This window comes from Verticillium nonalfalfae (genome assembly GCF_003724135.2).
Source record: "Verticillium nonalfalfae strain VnAa140/NRRL 66861 chromosome Unknown scaffold_3, whole genome shotgun sequence".
Lineage (NCBI taxonomy): Eukaryota > Fungi > Ascomycota > Sordariomycetes > Glomerellales > Plectosphaerellaceae > Verticillium > Verticillium nonalfalfae.
This window is the reverse complement of record NW_021167228.1, coordinates 340869-365255: the sequence shown is the minus strand read 5'-3', so window position 1 is coordinate 365255 and position 24387 is coordinate 340869. Positions and strand designations below refer to the sequence as shown.

At 55.3% G+C, this 24387-nt stretch overlaps 12 protein-coding genes and 1 non-coding gene across 13 annotated transcripts; 9 read left to right on the top strand and 4 right to left on the bottom strand.

Moving 5' to 3' along the window:
* Nucleotides 1-577: 577 nt before the first annotated feature.
* D7B24_005065 (uncharacterized protein) lies at nucleotides 578-1430 on the bottom strand (the record flags this gene model as incomplete). Its single annotated transcript, XM_028639227.1, has 3 exons — nucleotides 578-755; nucleotides 827-963; nucleotides 1173-1430. 3 exons carry the CDS (start codon nucleotides 1428-1430, stop codon nucleotides 578-580), a joined length of 573 nt encoding a protein of 190 aa, XP_028499134.1.
* Nucleotides 1431-1994: 564 nt separating this feature from the next.
* Nucleotides 1995-2422, top strand: D7B24_005064 (uncharacterized protein; the record flags this gene model as incomplete). The annotated part of the gene is made up of 3 exons (XM_028639226.1): nucleotides 1995-2080; nucleotides 2150-2256; nucleotides 2331-2422. The coding sequence occupies 3 exons, from the start codon at nucleotides 1995-1997 to the stop codon at nucleotides 2420-2422; spliced, it is 285 nt and encodes a 94-aa protein (XP_028499133.1).
* A 481-nt stretch (nucleotides 2423-2903) lies between these two features.
* D7B24_005063 (uncharacterized protein) lies at nucleotides 2904-8056 on the bottom strand (the record flags this gene model as incomplete). Its single annotated transcript, XM_028639225.1, has 4 exons — nucleotides 2904-3224; nucleotides 3450-5865; nucleotides 5931-7011; nucleotides 7264-8056. 4 exons carry the CDS (start codon nucleotides 8054-8056, stop codon nucleotides 2904-2906), a joined length of 4611 nt encoding a protein of 1536 aa, XP_028499132.1.
* A 1395-nt stretch (nucleotides 8057-9451) lies between these two features.
* D7B24_005062 (uncharacterized protein) lies at nucleotides 9452-9987 on the bottom strand (the record flags this gene model as incomplete). The annotated part of the gene is made up of 3 exons (XM_028639224.1): nucleotides 9452-9541; nucleotides 9594-9920; nucleotides 9976-9987. 3 exons carry the CDS (start codon nucleotides 9985-9987, stop codon nucleotides 9452-9454), a joined length of 429 nt encoding a protein of 142 aa, XP_028499131.1.
* A 952-nt stretch (nucleotides 9988-10939) lies between these two features.
* Nucleotides 10940-11353, top strand: D7B24_005061 (uncharacterized protein; the record flags this gene model as incomplete). The annotated part of the gene is made up of 3 exons (XM_028639223.1): nucleotides 10940-11048; nucleotides 11100-11203; nucleotides 11255-11353. 3 exons carry the CDS (start codon nucleotides 10940-10942, stop codon nucleotides 11351-11353), a joined length of 312 nt encoding a protein of 103 aa, XP_028499130.1.
* A 942-nt stretch (nucleotides 11354-12295) lies between these two features.
* On the top strand, nucleotides 12296-12832 carry D7B24_005060 (uncharacterized protein; the record flags this gene model as incomplete). Its single annotated transcript, XM_028639222.1, has 2 exons — nucleotides 12296-12424; nucleotides 12518-12832. 2 exons carry the CDS (start codon nucleotides 12296-12298, stop codon nucleotides 12830-12832), a joined length of 444 nt encoding a protein of 147 aa, XP_028499129.1.
* Nucleotides 12833-13660: 828 nt separating this feature from the next.
* EGD2 (GAL4 enhancer protein) lies at nucleotides 13661-14396 on the top strand (the record flags this gene model as incomplete). Its single annotated transcript, XM_028639221.1, has 3 exons — nucleotides 13661-13894; nucleotides 13964-14022; nucleotides 14075-14396. The coding sequence occupies 3 exons, from the start codon at nucleotides 13661-13663 to the stop codon at nucleotides 14394-14396; spliced, it is 615 nt and encodes a 204-aa protein (XP_028499128.1).
* A 538-nt stretch (nucleotides 14397-14934) lies between these two features.
* On the top strand, nucleotides 14935-15708 carry ATP7 (ATP synthase d subunit; the record flags this gene model as incomplete). The annotated part of the gene is made up of 4 exons (XM_028639220.1): nucleotides 14935-14943; nucleotides 15072-15467; nucleotides 15536-15622; nucleotides 15679-15708. 4 exons carry the CDS (start codon nucleotides 14935-14937, stop codon nucleotides 15706-15708), a joined length of 522 nt encoding a protein of 173 aa, XP_028499127.1.
* Nucleotides 15709-15748: 40 nt separating this feature from the next.
* Nucleotides 15749-17267, top strand: D7B24_005057 (uncharacterized protein; the record flags this gene model as incomplete). Its single annotated transcript, XM_028639219.1, has 3 exons — nucleotides 15749-15751; nucleotides 15965-16134; nucleotides 16208-17267. The coding sequence occupies 3 exons, from the start codon at nucleotides 15749-15751 to the stop codon at nucleotides 17265-17267; spliced, it is 1233 nt and encodes a 410-aa protein (XP_028499126.1).
* Nucleotides 17268-17664: 397 nt separating this feature from the next.
* D7B24_005056 lies at nucleotides 17665-17756 on the top strand. The gene has a single exon. It is a non-coding gene; the product is annotated as a tRNA-Pro (tRNA).
* Nucleotides 17757-18989: 1233 nt separating this feature from the next.
* Nucleotides 18990-19238, bottom strand: D7B24_005055 (uncharacterized protein; the record flags this gene model as incomplete). The annotated part of the gene is made up of 1 exon (XM_028639218.1): nucleotides 18990-19238. One exon carries the CDS (start codon nucleotides 19236-19238, stop codon nucleotides 18990-18992), a length of 249 nt encoding a protein of 82 aa, XP_028499125.1.
* A 2905-nt stretch (nucleotides 19239-22143) lies between these two features.
* On the top strand, nucleotides 22144-22914 carry D7B24_005054 (uncharacterized protein; the record flags this gene model as incomplete). The annotated part of the gene is made up of 1 exon (XM_028639217.1): nucleotides 22144-22914. The coding sequence occupies one exon, from the start codon at nucleotides 22144-22146 to the stop codon at nucleotides 22912-22914; it is 771 nt and encodes a 256-aa protein (XP_028499124.1).
* A 324-nt stretch (nucleotides 22915-23238) lies between these two features.
* Nucleotides 23239-24136, top strand: D7B24_005053 (uncharacterized protein; the record flags this gene model as incomplete). The annotated part of the gene is made up of 2 exons (XM_028639216.1): nucleotides 23239-23283; nucleotides 23576-24136. 2 exons carry the CDS (start codon nucleotides 23239-23241, stop codon nucleotides 24134-24136), a joined length of 606 nt encoding a protein of 201 aa, XP_028499123.1.
* Nucleotides 24137-24387: the final 251 nt, after the last annotated feature.

Sequence of the window (24387 nt, the reverse complement as noted above, 5' to 3'; positions counted from 1 at the left end):
ACATCCCATCATTCTCAGTCCTGCACCAACCGTGCTTGCACATGATTATTTGCTTGCCATACCATGTTGCAGTTCGCCTGATGGATCTGCGAAATATGCTCTAATTCCAAGGCTACAGAACATCCAATACCCATGGCCTTGACGACCCGTGGTAACTAGTCAAGACCGGCAGACGAGGTTGTGCTCGCGCCGGATTTCCAAGTCAGATAATCATTTATGGCGCTCTAGCGACGCTACTTTACAAGAATAGCCCGTCAGGCAATGCCTGCAGAACGTCTATCCTCTAGCCCGCCTCCTCAATCGGCCCACCTGGCCATCGCGAAGTAGGAAAAGAGGGGTCTTCAAGAAGGAGAAAGAAAAAGCTGTCGATGCCAGGCTAATCCCCTTGATCCAGCCCTCTCATTCCTCACCGAAAGTCGGTGCTCTCGATCGCCTTGCACGTCCCAGATCACTCGCTTCTCCTCCCTGTACGCCTCGGGTGCGCGCCTCACGCAGCCCTGGCCAATCCCCGCAGCCCAGTCTTCCACAGCCCAGTCATCGTATAGACATGTGTCAGTCGGTGAGTGTGTGCCACCCTCTAGGATGAAGGGCTGGAGGTGCTGTCCTTGATGGGGTTGGGGACGTTGTCCTTGACGTCCTGCTTGAGGTCCTCGACGACGCCGGCGACGGAGTTCTTCTTGGACTGCTCGTACATCAGGATACGGGTGACCTGGATGATGCCGACGATGCCCATGAAGAAGTTGACGGTGGCGAGGCTGCGAAACAGGTCAGAGAGGAGAAGCTCGCTCGCCGCGTCGTGGACGACGGGGGGCCAGAGAGCACTTACAGGACGTTGCGGGGCTTGATGATCAAGCACCAACGGGTCCAGATGAGGCCCGTCGCCGTGAGGGCGCCGTTCTGGGTCAGGGAGAGCTTCTCAGCGGGGCGGAAGAAGTCGGAGATGCCGGCGAGGACGATGGCCCACTATAGTCGCCGGTTAGCCCGTATGTTCTGTCTGTCTGTCGCCTTCCGGCGTATCCCATTTCCCGCGCATCTGGTGGTTTCTGCGTGCCTATCCATACCCAGCAGCCTTCACGGCACAGAGGTCTGCCGATACTTCTGGGGCAGTATGCTACGCATTCTCATACGAATACAAGGAACAACACGGAGAGGGAAAGACCCGTCGTACGTACCTTCATGACGGGCGCCCAGAAGTGCACCGTCTTCAAGCCAATGGGGCTGTCCCACATGCGCTTGAACCAGCTCTGCTGGGCCTGGCTCTCGGCGCCGGCGTCGGCGCTCTGCCAGCGCTTGGAACCCTCGCGGAAGATCCTCGCGCGGAAGGCGGGGTTCTGGAAGGCGGCACGGGTGCGGGCGCCGGCGGCACCGGTGAACATCTGCTGCTGGAAGATGGGCCGCGAAGCGCGGAAGATGTTGGTCGTGGGGGCCATCTTGCCTGCCGTTGGTGTAGAGGGAGTCTTGGAATGGATTTCTGTTGAGGTGGGTCGAAGGAGAGTCGGCAAGCAGCGTGGTTCGGAAATCGCAGTCGTCGGAGAGGTTGTCCTGTAGAGCGGCGGTCGGGGCGGGCGGGAGAGAGCGGAGATGGACGTACGGGTGCGATTGTCACGACGTGGGAGAGCGGTTGTTCGTCTAACCCAAAAGCTCCGATCCTGGGCGGGCAACTTTTGACGTGTGGAGGATCTTGTTGGAGGAATTGGATTGGCGTTGGGCGGAGTTAACCGGAAACAAGCGCCAGCCAGCCAGCCAGCGATAACGGGATGGCTTCCGAGACCTTTTGTGCAGCCTCGAGCAGTTGTGCAATTTCCGTGCATCAGCGTCTAAAGCGGGTTATGCACGAGGTGGGTAATCCGAGCAACGTGAATCGTCAACTTTCGTCAATCCTCAACGCCAGAGCTTCCATCCACCCCCCGATTGAGCAACCAGAACAAGATACCGTTGCCGAGCCATTGAACCACCACACCTGCTTGAACCTCCGCCGCCACACGCCAGCGATCATGTCTGGCAAGTACGCTTTCACCACGGCCCTCAAGGAGGTGCGCTTCCTCTTCTGCCAGACCTCCGAGCACAGCGCCGCGACCAGGTACGCAAGCAACCCTCCTCTCCCGCCGGGCCATCATCCTCAATGCTGACCTCTCGTTTCCTCGGCCAGGTCTTTCCTCACGAGGACATACCCCACCATGAAGAAGCACAACCCTCAGACCCCCATCATGCTGCGCGAAGCGGCCGGCACCCTGCCCAAGGTGTTTGCGCGATACGGTTAGCACACGCCTCGAAACCACCCTCAGACGACGAGAATGAAATCGAAGAAGCCCGCTGACATGTCGGTGTAGAATACGGCGTCGAGAAGTCGCAGAGCCTCGAGGGTCTGTCCGACAAGCAGATCGAGGAGACCGTGACTGGGCTGGTCAGGACCACAGCGTAGAGTGTTGGTCACGTTCGCTAGCAGGGAGGAAGACGAGGCCGACAGCGCACCTCTGTACATTACCGGCTGAATAGACTGACTGGTCCTGTTTACTTGTCGAGGATTGCATCCCGTGGGCGATGCGGACTTCATTTATTCTACGTTTTGCAGGCTCACCCTCCCAGACGCTGGCAGATCACTGCAGAATATCGAGCATATTAACCTTGATCCAGTTGATTCACTATCAAAGTGCTTAACCTAGAAGCTCTCACTACGAAAGGATCCACGCACATACACAGCGCGTCTGAATCCATCGTCTTCTCAACCAATTGCGATTCCGCACTCTGGCCACGGCACACAAGCAAGCACGCAAAGCTTAACGCCACTACGGCGGTATTGCCACTCGCAAGCAACCATTCCCGAATGCAAGCCCGGCCAGATAGCCTTGAATCCAGCGACCATGCGCTCAAATGAGGTCGCAGAAAGACCTCGGAGCATCATCCTACTGCTTGCTGTCCTCCTCACCAGCAGGCGAGTCATCGACATCCTTTTGCTTCGCAGGCAGCGAGCCCGTCCTTTCGTCCTTTGGAATACCACCCGAGGTCAGCTTGCTCATGGCCGACTTGAGAGGCGAGGTCAGTTTAGTCAGCGCGCCGAAAGCCGTCAAGCCCTTGGTCGCATCAGCGTCGTCCTTGGAAGGAGATGGCAGGGCTGGAAACTCGGCAGCTCCAAGGTCGGGGCCGCTTATGCTGTCATTTGTGCCTTCGGAGACCTTTCCGCCGCGCTTGGCCTTGCCGTTGCCGGAAGAGCCCGAGGGTCCCTGCTGCTAGTCTGGGTGGGCCTGCTGGGTCTTCAGGTGCTGGCTCTGGTTTCGGTTCTGGTCGTGCTGGGCCTTCTTGTTCTTTCTGTTGTTGTTATTCCAGACCTTGGACTTCTTATGCTTCGGCTGACGCGACCGAGCAACGTCTGAACAGGTGGCGCTGTTGGTGTGAGATCTCTCGGTGGAGATGGCATCAAGGGGCATGACGTCTGCATGTTCGACATGAACTGGCTGGCTCTGAGTGTCCAGACCTGGCTGATAACCCGTTTTGCCGCCCTCATAGTGGCGCGTGTGGTTGAGTTGCTCCTCGATGGACGCATGCTGCGCGGAGAAGGCGTTGCCCGGGGGCGAAGGAGCGCGCGTTGACGGCGCGTATGAATTGGCGGCCGGGCGGAGCGCGAATGAAGGCTTGGCCCCGGGTGGAGGCGAGATAGACTGATCCCTTTCGCTGTTTCTGCGATTGCGGCCCTTTGTGTTCCTGGGAGTGCAGCCCGGCGTGGCGGTGTGGGACGACGTGTCTGAGACGATGCTGCCCTGATGCTGGTGCTGACGGTGGTAGACGCGATGCTGGGCTCCCAGGCCCAGGGGAACGAGGCCGCGGAGGTCAACTGCGGAAGCTCGTTTGAGGAGACCCGCGGCGGGCGATGCAAACTCGCGAGCCTTGGGGTTGAGAGCACTTCCAGCGCTGACAACACGTCGAGGCGTCGACGAGTCTTCTCCACAGCTCGAACCCGGGGGCGTGCTGGGCTGGTTGGCCGAGCCGCGCAACTTGTCCCCAGCTTTGAGGGACTCGACGCTGGTCTGGCGAGACTTGGCCGAGTGCCACGACTCTGCGACGCTGCTTCCGTCTACGGTGGCCGGGGACGAAGCGACTGGAAGCTCCAGTGACGAGTCGGGCACATGAATCTTGAGAGCCTTGGGCTTTTCTGGACCACCGTCATCATGAACTGAATCAACACCCTCCTGGTGTGCCTGGCTATCAGAAGAAGAATCGGCATCGACAGAAGTGACAGTGATATCAGGATGGCCAGTAGTATCAAGTTGGCACAATTTCTTGTCGTTGTCGTCCTGAAGTCGCTTGGACGACGACTGAGACGTAGGGCCTCCTTTACTCATCCTCTTGACCGGCGAAAGGAGGTGCTTGTCAGGGTGATGTCCGATGCGCGCAGGCGAGGTGGCGGAGATGAGCTTGGTGTTGCCAGCAGAGTCGACGCCAGGATGCTGAATGGTACCGGTTCTAAGCACGTCTCCACCAGCGATCTTCTTCTTCCTCTTCGAGATTTTCTTCTTGCTGGACTTTTCATTGGGTATTACAGAAGACTTAGAGAAGTTCCGCGGTGTGCTCGAAGACCTCTCTTGCTGTCTACCAACATGATGATGTTGACTGCAGCTCCTGGCGATAATGGGTTCGTCGCCTTCGCCTGCATCGGAGATTTCACTCTGACGCCATCGGCGGCCAGAGGGTTCAGGAGTAACCGTGGTCAACGGCTTTGGCTTTCCGCTTTCATCAGAGGTCGTTTCCAAGGGCACGACATGGGCCCCCGGCGGGTGAACAGAAGTGGTGACGAAGGGATCGTCTGCCTGTGCAACCGGGGCCCTCTCACTGGGACGAGAGGAATTGACCTTGGTGGGAGTCTGCGCGGCAGATGACATTACAGAACCCTGGTCAAACATCTTGGCAGGAGAAGGCTGGTTGCTGCCGATCTTCAACATAGACGCATAGGTAGTCGGGACGGCAACCTCTTCCGTGGCGGCCTTGGGCGTCCCAACAACAGCGTTGCCAATGTCGTTATTCGCATCGTTGCTAGCAAAGGATTTGGCCTTCTGGGTGGCTTCATGACAATCAGCATTCATCTTCTTCGGCGTGGCATTCTCTGACGACTGTTCTGGGCTCCGAGGCAAGCAAACCGTGCATGCCTTGCTTAGAGTTGTGACCGTATCAGTGGCAACATCAACATGCTCGCCTTTAAGCTTGATTTCGGGGAGATTGCCGCCTCCATACGGCTCAGGATGACGTTGTGCCATGTTCGTCGAAGCAATTTTCCTTACAGCTCCCTTCTCAGTGCCCTGGCTGGCGCGAGCACCAGACTCAGGAACGGCGGCCAGATCCTTCGGAGAACTGATGGCGTGCATGTGAGGATAAGGCGGCATTGAAACTCCCGGCGCCTGCGCATGGTACCATGGATGGTATTGTTGAGCAGGAGACTGGGCAATAGTCCCGACGGGGAGGACAGAACCCGTGGGCGCTGTAGCATTCGCGCCGGTGGCGGCTTGCGGAGGGAAGAAGCTACCGTTGTTTCCAATGCCAGGCGTGAAGTAGTTGGGAGGCAAAGCAAGCTGATGCATCATGACAGCATTCGCCGCCGAGGGCGTGCTGCCCGAGGCTCGGCGAGGCGAACCTTGGGAAGTGACCGTAGCATTGGACATCAGCCGGGGACGCTGCCCCCCGTAGACGGCATTCCGTTGCGTGAAGGAGTTACGACGGCCGTTGCCGCCGTGGAGCAGCTGAGAGCCGTTCAACCGAGCCCATTCAGCACCGTAGTCTGACCGATAAGGGGCACTCGTGACGATGTTACAGGATAGCTCGCGGCAGACAATGTTGGGCGCGTTAGCCGCTTCCATGATGCGAGCAGCGGATTTGAACCTGTCAGGCATGCCAGTGTCAGCATTAGTTACCTTCGCAAGGTTCCACGACGCCGAGGTGCTTACCGGGCTGTGAAGGCCAAGGCAAATCCGACAGCCTTCCTATACGGTATGATATACTCAACATCTCCGTAGCGAGCCATCTCGCGATGGATGGTTTCCCTGATTGCTGCATCAGGAATGGAGGTTTGCAGCTGGGGCTTGAAGGATATGTGCACGGAACGGTTGCGGGTCTCGCAAAAGGAGCAGCTGCAGGGGACATAGTCCCAGTACGTGTCGCTTGGGCCGGCATTGAGGCACGAAGTTTCATTTGAAGGCACCTTGGACCAGGCACGCGGACGTCCTTGGCCCTGTGCATGACCATTGTGCTTTTGAGGGCTGCGACGGTGAGTCGGACCATGGAGATCGTGGTTTCCATCCTGGATCCATCCACCGTGAAGGTTTGCGCCGCTATGAGAACCACGAGAGTCGTTGTTCCGGAAGTTGCATGGATTGTTGTTGGACTGCATAGGGGTGCCCGTGTAAGCCCTGTGAGAAGAGGTGATCGTTGTATTAGTGTTCGAGCGTTGGCGAGGAGGATTAAGTGATGAGAGGCGCTGGCTGTCAGGATTGCAGAACTCATCAGCAGCTCTGGTGCTGTTCTTTGGCATCTTGAGCATGTGATTCATGTTCTTGGCTGTGCCTATTTCTGACGCATGACTGAAGCCTGGCGGCTGTGGGTAGAATTCCATAGGCGGCTGTTGTTTGCCCATCATGGAGAAGTCGGCACCAATAGACTGGAAGGCAATGCTGTCAAAGGGCCGGAAGAATTGTGTCCCGTTATATACGAGCCCCGGGTTGTTCATATTCATGCCAGAGGCCATCTGGAGAGAGTTGACATAGCCACCCCCCATGACTGTGCCAGTTGGCAAGCCAATAGACTCGTGATGTTGGGTCTTTGCCATAGAGGGGGAGACGTTGGCTTTCTTCTGAGCTCCAACTGTATCGGCACGAGGTGTCTTGTTGTCGTTCTTGCCTACGTCGGTGACGGACTTGGACGATTTCCGTGAAGAGGCAATAGCCGCAGACGACTCCAGGTTGGTTCCAGGCTCATGTGTAGCCTGATAATGACCCATGGGACCCTGGCTCTGCTGAGATTGACTTTCACCTTTGTGGACACTGTTAGCGGTACGTTCGCCGAGGAGCCCAGCAAGCCCTCCGGTGGCGGGTTCAGCACCAGAAACCGTTGCGTCTATGGAGGTGGCCTGGTCTTTGTACATGGAGCTGCAAACAATGGCAGGGCGATCCTGGGAACTAAACAAGCCACTGGTGGTTCTGCCTACAGGTTGGCCAGCTGTTGGGATCACAGTCAGTATACCAATATCAACACGAAATCAATGTGGAGCAAGGAGTCACTTACCAAGCCACTTGTTGACCTCTGCCCAGTTGTCCTTCAGACTGTTGCCCGGGTAGGGCTGAGGGAGTGAAGACTCAATCTTCTTCAACTGGTCACGGCAATGAACCAGAGTTGCTCGAGCAAGAACCAGGTCGACTGCGTTAACGCCTCGAAGATCCTTCATCTCCTCACTGGACAGGATATTGAGAATATCGATCGTCTCCTCGGCATCCCAGGCGAGTAAAGCTTCCTTGTGGCCGGGCTGCTCTAGCCACTCGTCGGCCCAGATACTAATCTCACAAGACATGGTCCGGTAGAGGTCAGTCAGGAGATTTTGGTTTTCCTGCCAGAGTTGGCAGATGAGGTTCCAGAGGTTGAGAGCGCCTTCGTAGTAGATGTCGTGGGCGTCAAAGTAATCATACAGATCCGCCCAAGCCTTGGGCTCCGACATGGTGCGCATATTGGCCCAAAACTTCTTACGGACAGAGTTGGCCGTATTCTGAATCTTTTCGGCGTCCCACAACTTCAGTTCGCGACGGGGCAGAACGTGCTCCAGCCGGCGGGGCTTGAGCTGTCCATTCTTGGTGCTGAAGATGGCTTTGAGGTCCTCGGGGGGCTCGGTGTAGAACATCATTGGGAGATAGCTCTCGATGTAGAACTTGGGGTATTCCTCGCCGACGTGATGGGCCATGTTGTAGTTCAGTGGGATACCGCTTGGGTAGGCGGTAGCCCAGTCGGCGCAGCCGGTTCTGGTCTCCTGGCCATCGGCCTGGGAGACACCCAAATTTTTGCCATCGATCATGGATTCACCGATCATGATGGAGATGGACTAGAGCAAGTGGTCAGGAAAAAGTGTTCTCGTGCCAAACTTCGGCAGTTGAAAAAAAGAGAAGTGAGGAAAGCACGCAGCTAAGCGAACAAACAGCCGATAAACCAGGCAGACGTTCAGCTATTTGAATCAAGAAAACAACATGATCAACGAGAAAAGTCGATTCTTCTCTTTTTTGAGCGTCATGAGTTTGTATCAAGTGTTGAAACGGAAGGAAGGAGCTACATCAGAGAGGTACGCCAAAAAGACTCCAAAACTAAGATTTCCAGTTGGAAAAAATGCGCGACTCACCTGCGACACAGGGATAAGTTCTTGGCTTGCAAGTACGTCTTGCTGTCACAAAGAATGTGGTAGCTTACGGCGAGGGACCGCTATAGGTGGCTGTGTTATGATGACGACGGCTGGTGCTCAGAGACACTGAAATCCAGAGGTGGGAAGGAGTATAGGCGATGAGAATAGTGTAGTAGCAAGTAGCACGTCTCGGAAGAAGAAGTATAATGCTCTGTCGTTTTGCGATGAGGGGAAGTAAGGTTACCGCGAGAACTGAGTTGCGGTTCTGAGGTTGAGGATGCTCGAGAGGAAGGGGGAGAAGATTCAAGTTATGGGCAGCTCCAAATCCAACTCAGGGCAGAAAGCGGCGGGGATCTTTCATGGAGAGACAGTAGTGGTCTGGTAGGTGAATGAAGAGATTCGGCTGGAAGGTGCGTAGCTACAACCATCAGGCAGAAGAACGAAATGTCTGCACCTCTTGTGCGCAGAGATTCACTGCTCCTGCAATTGAACACACAGTCCCTCCTCAATTCACTGACATTCAGCCAGTCGAGATCACTCAATGCATATGGAGTCGTCACGAAATTAAGTGAACACGGAAGAACGGGCCCTTTGGTCGACAGGGAAACTACTTAGGCGTGCACCTGAGTGTGAATTGCCCAGTGCGAGACTGCAGCGTACCTGGATGAGGAACAAAGTTGGCTCATTGTGCACGCCAACAAGCTCAGGGATCCTCTAGGTCCCTCCCTAGTGTTATCTTGCCTCTCTTGACTCTTCATTTCAACATGAAATGAGGCAAATAAGCATGGACCGGGACGAAATACAGCCACAGACGTACCCGCGTAGCAAGTACACGCGACAACAATGTACCAAATCGGTACGGTGCTGAGTGTTTTAATCTTACACAAAACCGGGTTATGGATGTTCGACTATTGGAGAATAGAAGCGAACTTATTGTTGTCAAAGGCGGAGTGTCATGAGTCAATTATGCCAAACGTATGATTCAAGGGTCAGACAGCACGAGGCTCAGTGGCTTTGTATTACAGCGTGTCGTTGATGAGTGGACAAGTTCATATGGTACAAAGAGCGAGAGGGTATATCAATGAAGCGGTTCTAGTTGCCCTTGTTGAGCGCGTTCACCAGTTTGAGGATCTCGGACTCATTGCTGTCGGCGGTGGCGCGGCCATTGTTCCAGTCCACAACCTGCAAGAATCAATCATAGTTCGTGTCGCTAGGATCATACAGAAAAACTTACCACAGGCCTCTGGAAGGTGCTGCTGTCCAGCTTAAATTTCTTCAGGGCTTCGCTCTCGTTCGCAGCACCGCTAATGATGCTGGACACCTTGCTGGGGCCAACATATTCGAGAATGGTCTTGACCTGATCGGCAGTGGGAAGATCCTCGGTGATGTTGAGCTCGAACTCGGTACGCTTGGGATGAGTCTGAGCAGTGTGGTCGCTGGCCTGGTCCTCGGTCGCGCCGGCCGTGGCGTTGGCGGAAGCTTGCTTGAGGATTGTTGCAACCCTCTGCGAGGCTGGCGCGCCGGCCTTGTGGAAGAGGGTGATGATGTCGAGGGTTTTATGCTGCGAGAGGGGTTAGCGCATCCTTTATGGGGTACATGATGGTGTTTGCACCCACGAAACGGAACATGTTGGCGGTGTTGACTATGCGAGGGAAGGCAATCGAAACTCGGAATGTCGAACGACAAGTTGACAGTGTTTCTTGCGTCGTCGGTAGTGGAGCTCGGAGCTCCACGAGGATTACATCATGATCCCTGTCACCGCGGCAAATGTCGCTTAGCTGTAGGGAGGGGTGTTGGCGCTAAAAGGTCCCAATGATCGCTGACTCTGATGTGATCATTGCGCAACCCGACCAAATGAGAAGAAACACCAGTGATTCGGTACAGTACGATGGGTTATTTCTCCAGTTCGAGTTCGACAGGACATTCGAAGACTATTTCGATCCTCATGGCGGGCCACCACTATTTCGTCGTGGAAGTGGCCCCACCGTCGAGCTACGAAGATACCAGCCTTACGAGATAGTTACTGCGGCGGTAGAGGGTAAGCAGCTAATCATCAGTTTCGGGAATTCGGTCTGCCAGCTAGGTCCTGAACACAGCAAAGAAATGGGACGGTTCCTGAAGCAACGAACTCTGCATTACTCAAGCTCCGTCACCGGCAGTAAGCTACGTTGCGTAGTGACTGTGCGTCGTTGTAGCGCCACAGCTACTGCTCAGTGCTCGCGTTTGATGGAGGAGTCTCCATTATGAGCAATCGATGACGTACATGCGCACCTAGGCTTGTGATGCCTTGGGAAGGAACGGGTGCCAAAGGCGTTCCAGAACTGTAGCTGCCCAATTGAGGCGCTGTTTCGTCGATTCACTGACTTTTGATCTCTGTCGTGGAGCAAATCCGTAGATGACGTAGAGTGAAGTAACTAGTGGGGAAGATCGCGATCTCAGAGATCTCGAGTCTTTATAAGACATCAAGACAACCACCAAGCACCTTCTCACATCATCATTACAACCTCATTGATCTCTTAAAATCATCGTAATTACCCCCTTCCAATCATTTCCCCAGGAAAAATATCACAGTCCGTCAATATGAACGTCGCCCACGCCGGAGATCAGAGGAACGTCCCTGAGAGCGAGCAGGAGCAGCCTGAGCGCTTCCATGAGGGCAATGAGCACGCGCACAACCAGCTTGACTCCAGTACGTTTCTGTCGTCCACATGGTTCATCTGACTGCTAACGGAATCAATAGAGGACGAGCGTACCATTGCCAACAAGCTAGCAGCTGAGGAGCAGAAGGACGGCGATGATGATAGCGAGGAGACAAGGCTGCACAAGATCGACCCGACCCTGCCCGTAAGTTCTCCCAGACTGTTACTGAGCATGCCTAGCTGACATATCCCTTAGGCCAAGGCGCACGGCAACGAGCCCTCCAGGGGCGCCAAGATCGACGCTCAGATCGAAGCAGAGGAACAGGCTGAGCTGGAGCGCAAGGGCAAGGCCTAACTAACTCAGGAGCAATGACAGCATTCTGTGGTACAATAATAGCGTTAATTGACATTTAAACACCTGCACTTCACTTGTGACGGCTGAGGATATTCATCTTTGCGGACCACTTGATTGTTTAATATTGCAGATCATGTACATCTTCATCCTGGCCCTGCTTCACTTCAATATATGCCTGCCAAACTGAGACGACCAAGGGACGGTTCTGTTGAAGTAGTGGAAGAAACTAAACGCGATTAGCGTCCATCGACCACATGAGTGATAATAGATGAGTGTGAAAAAAGACATATCAGAATATGTAAGAATTGAATATCATGTATTCAGCCGATATAGCCACTCCGGCGAAAGAGAGCCATCGACTGAAATCAATCGCAAATTTGCATCATCATTGAGTCTTGCGGAAATGGAACAGGGAAATGGATGAATAACGTACCAATTGAGCTTCTTCCGTCGAAGAGTCTCTAAGCTTCAGACACGTCAGGGTGCTGGCAGAAGCGGTCTTCGACGGATGGTGATGAGTGAAGCCTCGTGGAAGAGACTGACAGCGCAGACGCAGAATTTATGCTGGCAGGAGCCCAGAGAAATTTCCGCCAGTTGCTGGGTGGACCTCTCCGGCCCGTTGACGGGATGCAGACGCGCTAGTCTTCTTGTGTCACGGCGCAAGGGTGCACATTTCCCCGAATAACAGCCGACCACCACTGCGTCCTTCCACCGCGGCTGGCCACAAAGTGGAGTCAATAGGGCCCTGGGTTTTTCGCCCACACGCCAATTTACTCCAAGCGACTTTCCAGGTTCTGTGGCAGCGAAGTGAACCTTTCCACATCGACAACCACCACCAAGTACTTTGATACGGACTTCGGGTAAGCAACAACACCCTCACGAATAACAACACTCGCTTCGATCCCTCGACATTCTAACATCAGCAACCAGATCGACATCAAAATGGGTGACGCTACCATCGAGGGATCCAAGTGGCGCCTGGTCGAGGTCGGCCGCGTCGTCCTCATTGAGGGCAACCACCCGTACGCGGGCCGCCTCGCCGCTATCGTCGAGATCATCGACCACAAGCGCGTATGTTGGATTCCGATTTCAATCCCCGGAGGAGTCGTCAAACGTCTCCGTCTGCGAAGGAACAGAAATGACTAACACATCGCGCACCTGCAGGTTCTGGTCGACGGACCCTCTTCAGACCCCGAGCTCGCTGTTCCCCGCCAAGCGCTTCCTCTCTCCGCCGCCCTTCTCTCTTCCCTGGTTGTCGCCAAGCTCCCCCGCGGCGCCCGCCACGGCACCCTGAAGAAGGCCTGGGAGGCTTCCGAGATCGACAAGAAGTGGAAGGAGACCAGCTGGTTCAAGCGCCGCACTCAGATCGAGCGGAGGAAGAACCTGACCGACTTCGACCGCTTCAAGGTTCTCCGCCTCAAGAAGCAGCGCCGCTTCGAGGAGCGCAAGTCTCTCGCCAAGGTCAAGGCTGCGGCATAAGCGCATCATGACCTGCGCTTCGAGGTCTTGAGAAGGATGGGGATGGGGGACGACACAAACGGAGAAGGCTGGTTTTAGAGCGTGGAACGGCATGGAAACCCGGACTGGACTGCATCATAAGGGCAGCATGTGGCTTGCTGCGTTCTCTTTTTGCTCCGTACTGGACGGGCTGTATGTCACATTCATCATCAAGATGATTCGGCGTCGATACGGAAATCAGAGACAAAAATGAACTTCATGGCAAACCATTGCACAGACGCTGCGGCGTCGCGCATCCATGACATACCTACCTTATCCTAAGAAATGACGTCCCCTTTCAACCACAAAGCGATGGCACACGTGAAGCCAGTTGGATCCGGATGCTCCGCAATTTTTTCTTGACCACCAGTGTCGCCCGTCTCTGAGAATTGCACTTGCAATCCTCGATTGGACCACAAGAGGGGGGTGGGCAAGAGCGGGTCCCGCATCTCGTTTGGAGGACGAACTTACCTAAGGTGCCTTACTCATCCGTTAGGGTTCCCGAGACGGGCAGATTTCCCTTGCTACCAAGTTGCTTCCTCACCACAACGAAGAGCGAGAATTCGAAACAGAGCAGTGACGTATCCTTGAATCCCTATCCTCCGTGAGTAAATCCCACCAATTCAATCGATTCTCAAATTTCCGACGAGGTGGGCTTGATCGGACGTGTGCGGGAGCTATGGCGGAATTTCTCTTGCCCGCGCCAGCGACCAGTTTGCATCCGAGCCCACCAAATCATCGTTTGCGATTTGCCCAAAGCTCACGAGGCTGACTCTTTACCACCACCGACGCAGTTCCTACACCGACACAATGGCGAACCCCCGCGTTGAAGAGCTTCCCGACGAGGAGGTCAAGAAGACCCAGATTGAGGAGGTCGAGGATGATGAGAGCTCTGATGAGGAGGTCGAGGGCGAGATTCCTTCCGGCAGCTCCACCACTCTCGTTCAGTCTCGCAACGAGAAGAAGGCCCGCAAGCTCCTCGAGAAGCTGCACCTGACCAAGATTGAGGGCATCACCCGTGTCACTCTCCGTCGCCCCAAGAACGTACGTCGATGCGCTGAACCGGTGTTTGTTCGTTTTTGTAATTAAGGTCATGCTGACGGCTGCTCGCAGATTCTGTTCGTTATCAACAGCCCTGAGGTCTACAAGTCCCCCAACAGCAACACCTACATGTGAGTGACTTGCAGAATGCCGATTCCCGCGCCCAGAGCTAACCCACAACAGTGTCTTTGGTGAGGCTAAGATCGAGGACCTCAACGCCTCCGCCCAGCAGGCCGCTGCCCAGCAGCTTGCCGCCGCTGGCGGTGCCGACCACGACCACGCCGGCCACAGCCACGGCGAGTCCAGCAAGGCCACCGCTGCCGAGGGCAAGAAGGACGAGGAGGAGGAGGAGGATGACGAGGAGGAGGTCGACGCGACCGGCATTGAGGACAAGGACATCGAGCTGGTCATGACCCAGGCCAGCGTGAGCCGGAACAAGGCTATCAAGGCCCTGAAGGAAAACGACAACGATATCGTCAACTCCATCATGGCGCTGAGTATCTAACGGACGCTGCCATGGGGTGAAGGAGAAATGATTGTTGAAGGCTTTTGATCTCATGATGCATGAGCGTAACAGAGAGGACGGATGGGTAGGCCATAGACCATGCCTAGGGAGTCTGACGACAACCAAAATTCATTCATCTGGAAGCCAGTCGCGGGAAACCAAAAGGTTATAAGCGGCTGTCGTTCGCTTCAAGCCAAACCCGAACCAACTCTTGATTTCCTGTGCGTCGCTTGTGTAGTTTCTCTTCGACTTGATTTCGCCCATCATCTATGAAAAGAGTAACGCGGGATCAGAATTGTTGCCAGACGGCGGCATGTAATTAATCTTCTGAGTGTAGGCTCGCATACAGTCAATGATGAGACAATGGCTGGGATGGGTGCCCGCACGTGACTTCGATGTAGCAAATCGGGAGGTCGCATCACGTGATTACATGTCGTCCGGATCTTTCCCGCTCTTCGGCAAAGTCGATCTAGCAGCCAACCTCACGACAGAAGCCATTCCCTACGCAACCCTCGCAATCCCCCAACAATCCTTCAAGATGGCCGCAGTAAGTCGCTTTTGTACATGAACTTGGCAATTGATACGAGCATCGACGATTCTGTCATGTGGACATCGATTGGCCTTGCGGACGCGCCTCGGTGAACGCTGAGCTAATTTCTCCTCCTACCCGAACAGCGAAGCGCAGCGCTCAAGCTCGACTGGGCTAAGGTCACCAGCTCCCTCAACCTTCGGGGCCAGACCGTCGCCTCCCTCCAGGCCTTCAAGAAGCGCAACGAGGACGCCCGCCGCAAGGTGCAACAGCTTTCCGAGCTCCCTACCGCCGTCGACTTCGCGCACTACCGCTCTGTCCTCAAGAACCAGGCCGTTGTCGACGAGATCGAGAAGCGTTTCACTGCCCACAAGCCCGCCGCCTACGATGTCTCTCGCCAGCTCAAGGCCATCGAGGCCTTTGAGGTCGAGGCCGTCAAGAACGCCGAGGCCACCAAGGAGAAGGTCGGCCTCGAGCTGAAGGATCTCGAGAAGACTCTGTCCAACATTGAGACCGCCAGGCCGTTCGAGGACATCACTGTTGTATGTTTTCACCAGGCGCCAGCATCGCTGAAGCCAAAGAAGGGGTTACTGATGAAATGTGCGCGCAGGACGACTTCAACAAGGCCGTGCCCGAGGTCGAGAAGAAGACTGCCGAGCTCGTTGCCAAGGGCCGCTGGTCCGTGCCGGGATACAAGGTGCGTTTCGAATCAACATTGACACTATTTATCGACATTGTTAACCCCCCCTTTAGGAGAAGTTCGGCGATCTCTCTGTGCTGTAAACGATGCGACTGTTACTCGATTCCCTTTGTGTACTGTAGCATGGTAAATAAGAGAGCGGATGTCCTAAGAAGGGGAATCAATCATAATTGCGCCGTCCTCACAATTGCGTGCTCATGCACAATACTCGTTGTCACTGTGATGGTTGTTACGAAATATGGAGTGACAAAGAACTCCGGAAGGTCCGGTTCTGCTATGACCGCTCAATTGACATTTTGCAGGAAGGCAAACACCACAACCGGATAGTCTGTCACTCAGTTATACGTCAATCAATGGGGGGCAGATGAAATTCGCGGGAATGGCTATTGCGCCCGCGAGAAAGGGCATCGCAAGATCTTGGGCGACCGCCTAGGTCCCGGATATCCGGCTAAATGGCAGACTGCCGTTGGTGCGAAATTCTTAGCCGCAAAATCAACTAAAGAGCTCAAGTGAGCCATTGTTGACATCGGCGTTTGTTAACATCCATAACAACCTGGCAAGCTTTGAGGACCTTTTATACAGCATTTACGGTCCCATCATTCTGATCGCCTGTGCACAAGCACCACACTTCTTCAGCATGAATCATTTCTCTAGCCTCGTCCTCTCGTCTCCACCGCCACTAGATGCAGGATGGCTTCAATACGAAGACGATGCGGACCTGAAGGCACCCAAGAAGGTCTACGCGTCGCCAGTCGAGCGTCAGCCCGTTTACGCGGAAGAATGTCGTCAACTCCACGCAAAGCTAATGGTGCAGGGTGCTCCGTTCCACCGCCTCTCTGAAGACATCACGACGACGCACATCACCACACCTTCCACACTAGACAACTATGAGATCCCTATCCTTCAATTCAAGCATATCCGAGTGGTTGATCCCAAGGTGGTCGTCATATATTACCACGGTGGCGGCCTTTACGTCGGCGAGGCGGACAGTGAGGAGCTCTCGTGCCGACGCATCGTCAAAGACGTCGAGAACAGCACCGTTTACTCTATCGGTTACAGACTGATGCCAAAGCACCCGGCATCGACATGCATCTCAGACAGCGTGGACGCCATCCGCGCCATCATCAAGCTCGCGCCGTCTGACGTGAAGCTCGTGGTCGTCGGATCCTCGAGCGGCGGCGTGCTGGCCACAACCGTGCAGCAGTTAGTGCTAGAGAGACCACTCACTGGCACCGTACTGCGATGCCCTGTAACGAGCGACGGCGGCAGCAATATCGAGCACGTCCCGGAAAGGCTGCGTCCGGCGTACACGAGCGCCACCGAGTGCTTTGCGAATGTACTTCTTGGTGTGTTCAGGCGCGAGGAGGTTCGAGATGGCCTAGAGCGGATGCCGCTGGAGGCTAGCATACATGAGCTACGCGGGCTCAGCAGGACATGGGTGCAGGTCTGCACGAACGACACGCTCTACTCCGACGGCGTCTGCTATGCCATAGCTCTGAAGGAGGCGGGAGTCGAGGTCGAAGTGGACGTCGTGGAAGGATGGCCTCATACATTCTGGCTCAAAGCGCCGGCTCTACCACGGGCGGTCGAAGCTGAGGAAGCAATGGTCAAGGGGCTGAAGTGGGTTCTACAGAGAGACTGACTATGTACTACGATACTAGAAGCGGCCATTTGAATACGGGGGGATATGGATTGCTTTGCAGTCATTTCTGCTCCCTTACTGGATATGTGCTCCTCTAGTTTGTATGTCACGGTGAATGTAGAATTGTGGCGATGATTAGAGAGCGAGAGGTCAAATTATTATCCAGGCATCACCACTAAATCCTATCGATCTCAAAGCCCATTATCTTGGATGCCTAATCGAGTCTGCATGAAAATCTCGAGCCGTCAACTGGACTTGATGCAGACATCGGGATCAGATTTGTGAAAGTCGCAAAGTCGGAGACATGATAGTTTTAGTAACATGGCTACATATACCCTACCTCAGAAACCGGTTTCCATCGACCGGCTCCTGACTCAGTCAGGGATTTGTTCTGAACGCGCCGTTGGTCTAGTGGTATGATTCTCGCTTAGGGTCACACCCTGAAGCACAGCTTGCGAGAGGTCCCGGGTTCAATCCCCGGATGGCGCCCATTCTTTTTGTTCCATTTTGCTTCAATCGAGAGAATGTCTGTCCCATTCTAAAGAGCGTGCGTGTGGTTGTTATTCACATTGATTCATAGAGAGTATAATGGCGTCAATGCCCCAGGCATACACAATATATAGGTTCTGTCTGATGTCCATCTCTGGACACCCAGTTAGTGAGTGAGTGAGTGTACGTCGCATTTGACGTCTCGGCTGTAGACGGGAAACCCACGAAGCGTCCATATGATGGGAGCAAACAAGCCGAAGAGACTCCCTGTCCATGAAAATAAACTCCCTGCCTTCTGAGGCCAGATATCTTGGCTCAAAGGCTGGGCCGCATCTCTGAATCCTCACCTGATCGATGCTCAACGCGTCACGAATCCCATTCGCAGCCTTGTCGGGCGGCTGCATACTTCAAGCAATCTTTTCCCGGTCATGCCGTGTCACTCACTCTATCTCGTACCAAGACCACGATTCGACGGAATGCCATCGTGTGTTGGTCGTACACATCGACTATGCCCACAGGCAATCGGCAACCTGTCATCACCCGCGTCCGTGTAACCAGCTCGTGCGTTTACAATATCAAGCCAAAAGGATCACTTTGAATAACGCGAGTCGACCGTGTGAGTGAATGTGTGTGTATACCTGCTGGGCGATATCTATTTATACTGAGCCCCGAAGCCCAGCATCGGGGGTCATGGGCAAGGAGGAGCGAGTCCTTCGCACGCCCTGTGTGATACATGAACAATAGGTGTCTTTTCTCCCTTCAGGCAATTTGTGCCTTGGCCGCGACCCTGATAACGACCATTTGGTATATGTTGCAGTTTCCAAGAAGAAGAAAATCCCATATCCCATATCCTGAACCCCAATTTCCCCCAGTTGCCTAAGTTGTACGATCCAGACTCTCCGAAAGAGGATCAGGATGGAAGAAACGCACACGAGAAAGAAAAACAAACCCGGAAAACACACCGATGTGGCCATACTGTTTCGTCCCAGGAGGCGTCTGATAGCCCAAGTCGCTCTAAGAAGCAACACCCAGAACGCCCCGATCATGATTCCCAGTACCCAGACCATAGAAAGACGACGGGCGTAAACACCCCTAAAAAAACAGCAAGGAAAAAACAACAGGAAACCAACTCTACCTCCTACGGGAAGAGTTTCAAATAGATATTGACATTCCATGTCCAATTCGTCATGACGTGGTCGTCGTCTCTCCACGGGGATAGGACGGCGGCCCGCACTAAGGCAAGACCTTGCCGGTGAGTCTGCTCTCAGGCCACCCGCAGCGGGAGCGGTTGATCATGTGTTCCCATGGAACAGACTCTTCAGTGCGGCGGTTGGAGCACCCAGTACAGTCGCCGGCGGAGTAGTCGATGTACACGACGCGGACTTCACAGCGGCGGCCGGTGCGGCTGTAGTCGGGACACCACGATGCGGCGCCGATGAGGTAGTGGCGACAGCCGAATTCGCGGCGGTACCATTCACACATGCTGAATTGTTTCGAAAAGGCGCGGGAGTGGAAATGTGGGCGGCTTTGCTTGGTGGGCGACAAATGCTGTGCAGGTGACGCTTGATGTGTTGTGTGGAGATCTGACGAGCGGTAGTGGTGGTTGGGGTGCAGACAGGTGAAGATGCGAGGTCAACCGATATGGGTTTGATGTGGAGAAAGAAGCGTTCGAAAGCTCTGAACGAAGATTGATGCCCTCTAATGAGAAAGCCTGTGGAGAAGGCAGGTGGGAGAGGACATTCGGGACTTTGTATGTCGTGCTTTGACTTCGAGGTCTGAGACTGCGGAACTGAACCGCCGGACTGTGTCACTTGGCGTCGTCAAATAAGATTCGCCTGGGTGACAAGGCGATTCCTCCACGGCCAGCAGGAGAATGACGACCCAGGGTAGCGTTGGAAGTCCTCGAGGCGGTAGTGAGAAGTGACGGATTTGAGACAGTGGCCACAGGCACGGGACTCTTGAGCAAAAAAACAAGGATAGTCTGAATGGGAATTGTGCCAAGTAGGGGAGGGGCGCCAACGATGGCAACGGTCCGGCGGCTTGTGTGCGTGTTTTCCACCAGGGCGTGTTCTATTCGCCGCCCCTTGGGCAATATACTACCAGAGCAGCATGGGAGGAATTTGGGGGGTGGTGGATAACCTCCTCTTTGCTTTTTCCCGAGCCTTGTCGGCGATTATGCGTCGACGGCAAGCGCCCCTGGCATCATCGAGGGAGGAGCGCACCGCGCCCTGTCTCATAAGAGGGAGAAAAGACAGTTGATGCTCTGCAAGGAGGCGGAGACCTGGCGTCCATTCACTACCAGCCTAGTTCATCAAGCTATTGTTACTGTGAATGCTACTTTGACGCAATGGCGTTGAATTGAATGCGCTTGTCACCTTGAAAAGTGAAGAAGTTGAAGCGATTGGATACGTCTACGATCACTCAAGCACCAGCAGCGGCGTACTCAGGGCCTGTGCCTTTCGTCTCAGGAGAGACGTCCAATCCGCCTCTGATGGAGCCAACAAGCCTCAGCCCGTATTCGAGATTATGCCGACATGGTTGGGACGGGGACTGTTCGAACCCCGTCGCAAAGTCTGTTGATGAGTAAATGAAAAGTAGGAATGCTATGTGGCTTAGGGTGGTGGAGAGAGGCGCGGCAGGCGTTAAACTGGCCAAAGCACACTACTGCACCAGGGGGGCAGCACGGAATTGTCACAGACATGAATACCACTCGCCTGGTCGTCGGGTTCGACCGGTCAGCCAGCGCAGGCACCCATTGAACGGGACAGAGCGGAGCACACGAAAGACAAATCCCCAATCCATCGGTCATATCATCTGCAGTGGATGCTGTACAGGGGTTTCGACCGGGCTGGTGTGGTTGGTATCGGCACGGTGAAGGGGGGTGGGCAAGGAAGCAGGATGGAAAGGAAGAAGAGATGGGATGGACCGCCGGACGGGCCGCCAAGACGTTGTCGGTACGGTCTAGCGCGCGGACGGGGCATCGGGAGTTATCGAGATTCGTGAATCCAAGGCCGTTGGCTGCTGGACTAGGCCGGTTAGGGAGGCGGCCGTACTGGCATATGACTGCGCTCTGAAAAGCACATGATAAAAATGCGCGAGCCTGAGGGGATGACCGTCATCATTCCGGGGGGAAAAGCAACGAGGCAGGCGTCTGCCACGAGTGTCAGCTGATGGCCCTGTGCCGCGGTCTAGATTTCTGCTCTGGCTTACCTTGCAGGCGCCAGGACCAGTGATGTGAGACAGGCTTGGACAGGCCGCATGAGCGTCTGGCAAGGCATGGGGGGCAAGGTACTTGTATGGTACGACCGATATACCAAGGCAACCAGCATTTCGACGGGACGTAAGGAACATGCCCTGGTACTGTCCATCCTTGGCTGCTATGTTTACTCCCTTCTTTTTTTTCTGACGTCCAGGCCTCGCAGAACTCAGAACTTCAGGGGAGATAAGGACACGACGTGAGACAGGCTGAGGTCGACATTGCTGGGGTCAAGTTTGTTCTCTGGCGGGGGAGGGGGGGGGCAGACGCGGGGGTGGGGGGTGTGGCAACCTTGTGTTCCGTGTCTGAGTCCACGCTCGCAGGCATTGTTGGATGAAGAGAAAGCGACGAGGAAGAAAAGAGAGAGGCGGGAAGGGAGTGTCCAATGTAGCACTGCAGTGTCGGTGAAGTAGAAAAAGAAAGGCCTGTCGTCGGTAGCGTGCCTTTGACCCCTGTCAATCTGCTGTCGAGGGCAAGGCACACCTTCCTGATGCTGGCTGCTCGAGGTGCCGGCGACACGTCTGTTGCGTCTGTTGCTTGGCCCTGGTTGATCGGTCTGCGTGCCTTGGACCTCGGAGTGACCAGACATGGGCTGCACTGTGGCTGCGAGGTATGTGGACCGAGATGCGTGACCGAGGGTCGGGGTGATGGCCTGCAGGAGGGCAAGCTGCAGGCGATCGCAGCCGGTTGCGATGAAGAAACCGTCTTTAGTATCGGCTTCCCTGGCCCATAACGATTGCAAGAATCTTGCCCTTTTTCGCGTCTGTGACGGCCCAACTGTTTGCGCCGTGCTCTCTGGCTTCTTACGCTCCGCCAAGGCCCCCCTGCCATCGTTCCCGTGCTCCCGCACTCCCGGCGCTCCCCTGCTCCACGCTCCACGCTCCACGCTCCACGCTCCACAATCGAGTCCCCGCTCAGAGGGACCAAGCAATCCAACAAGAAGACTTCAGTTGCTTTGCTTGCTCTGTGTTGTAGACTAAGTCGGGCAAATTGTAAGAAGGCGCTCCGTGAGGCAGACCGCATATGCCTGAGCAATGGCTGACAAGAAGGACAAGAAATCGAAGAGCTCCTCGGGCACTTGTGGGGCAAGGCCAGAGGCCCAACAGGCCTAGCTAGCGTTCACCGCCAAACATGATGTTGCCATCGCCATCGTCAAGTCCGCCCCGGAGAGCGTCTAGGCCGAAGCAGCCCAGGACACAGTCGGCACCTCTTCATCCACGGACGAGGACCCCACCATTGGCCACCATTGTGCCCACGTTTCTGGCCCAGCCCAAGTGCACACGCTGCACCGTCCGCGTCGTGCACGTATCGACGCCCGGCAAGGACAAGCCGGACCAGACGCAGCGCGCTGTTGTGGAATGGGGTGCGATACCGTACTACAAGACGACGGGCCGGCCCGCCGAGTTTGTGTACTACACGACAGAACGGGCCAACGACTTGCGACCAGAGCTCTTAGCCGCCTGGCATGCGGCGAGGGCGCGTGGTCTTGAGATTGGAGGCCAGACGGCTCCCGCGGGGTCGTCGTCTTCATCGTCATCATCATCGACATCGTCCTCTACGGGACAGATGCCGGACTGGATATCAGAGCGTCTCCGGGACTGCTGGGTCGTCGAACAGCTTGTATACTGGGTCGAGTTCCTGCAGGAGTGGAAGTACTACCGAGACTACTACGTCTTTCGCGAAGAGCTGTTCGATGGAGAGGTGCCCGAGATTCTCTGCCCAGGATGCAAGGATTGCTCAGGACGCCTGGCAGCTCTCGTGCCTCTGCCTGATTGCGACCTGGAATCTGTGCCTGCTGAAACGGAGGTGCCGCCCTTGAATAGGAGCACAAGTCAACCGGAGTCGGGGAAGACGGTTGTCACCGAGTCGTGCTGCGAGGTCAAGCTTGAGACGTGCGATTGATAGTGGATACCAACCATGTTTTTATAGTATTTATGATAAACGACAGAATGACACACGCGCTGATTGATATCCATGGACTTTTGTTTTTAATGTGATCGGTTGCAGCGAGCATTGAACAGCCGGATCATTTCGAGGCAGCCACTTCCAGGCGGCAGCTTCCTCTCCACAAGTCACCTTACCCACGCGATGAGTAAGCAAGCTCACGATGGACCCTACGCACCCCAAACGGCACGCGTCAGACGCGTCGTCCCCGACAGGTAAAGCCTGCCCTCCCTTGCGACATAAGGAATCAATCATTCATTCTACAGCACCATCTCCCTCGTCATGGTCAACTCAGGTCTTCCACCATCGGCTCTGCAATCTGTCCGCGTGCGTCTTCCACCTCGACCACCACGCGCCTCTAGCTACGACCGACGCAACCCCTGCTCCGTCCTCTAACTCCGACTCTTGCCCCCGACCCACGCTGGTCACATTCTGGTGCCGGTGCAGAGGACCCAGCCCGCCCCAGGGGTAATTGGGACTGGAGGGCAGGGGCTTGCCCGTTTCTGTCGTCGTGGGTGTGCCCTGCGGAGGATCGGGATCCTCACTGCTCATGGTCGAGGTCGAGAAGGTCGTGAGGTCAAAGGTGGGCAGCAATGTTGCTAACGAACAGGTGTGTCAGCCAGTGCTTCTCACAAGGACCACATCGTGTGTTGGTCGTCTCTACTTACAAGTCTCCATGGTCTCAGGCGCCGACCCACTCGAGTCGAACGACGCAAGACCTGATGACGAGGCCACTGTCGTGAGGCTTGTCGACGACGTGGAATTGGCCCAGAGCGGTTTTGACGTGCAGCCCGTCCATGGTCCTGCTCTGGTCGTCGAGTTGCACGGCGCCTTGCTGACTGTCAGCGACGCAACCTCGGACGACCAAATCCCGGCCCGGGACGCCGACTCGTCAGACGCCATCACGGTCTTTGTGATGATCTGCGTTACTGTGCCATTGGTGATGGTAATGGTGGCGCAAGGCGAGGTCACCGCCGGATTGGCCGTGATCGTGGCGTTGGCCTTGGATGAACCGGTAGAGACCAACGCGCCCGACGGCTCGCTCGATCCTGTTTCTGTAGCCTCCGTTGGCAGCAGAACTGGCCCTGAACTCAGACTCGCGCTACTTGCTCCGAGAGTTGAGTTGGAAATACTGCTCTTCACTGAGCCTGCAGGCGGGCCTGAAGAGGTCGTCGTCTGATTCGCTGTCACCGGCCAGAGAGGCGAGGCGGTAGGCGCAGATGATTGCGGCGTCATCGTGGCATTTCCGACGCTTGGAACGCTGCCCGTGGATGTTATGTTGAGCGATGGACCTGGTGACGACGACGATTCTTCGCCTTGGAAGAGCGTATTCGTCTCGTCCGGCTCAAGTGAGGTCGCATTGGACAGTACAGTGTTGTTTGCCGTAGGGAACAGTGGTGTTCCCGTTGGCACGACCGTTGGAGTAAAAGT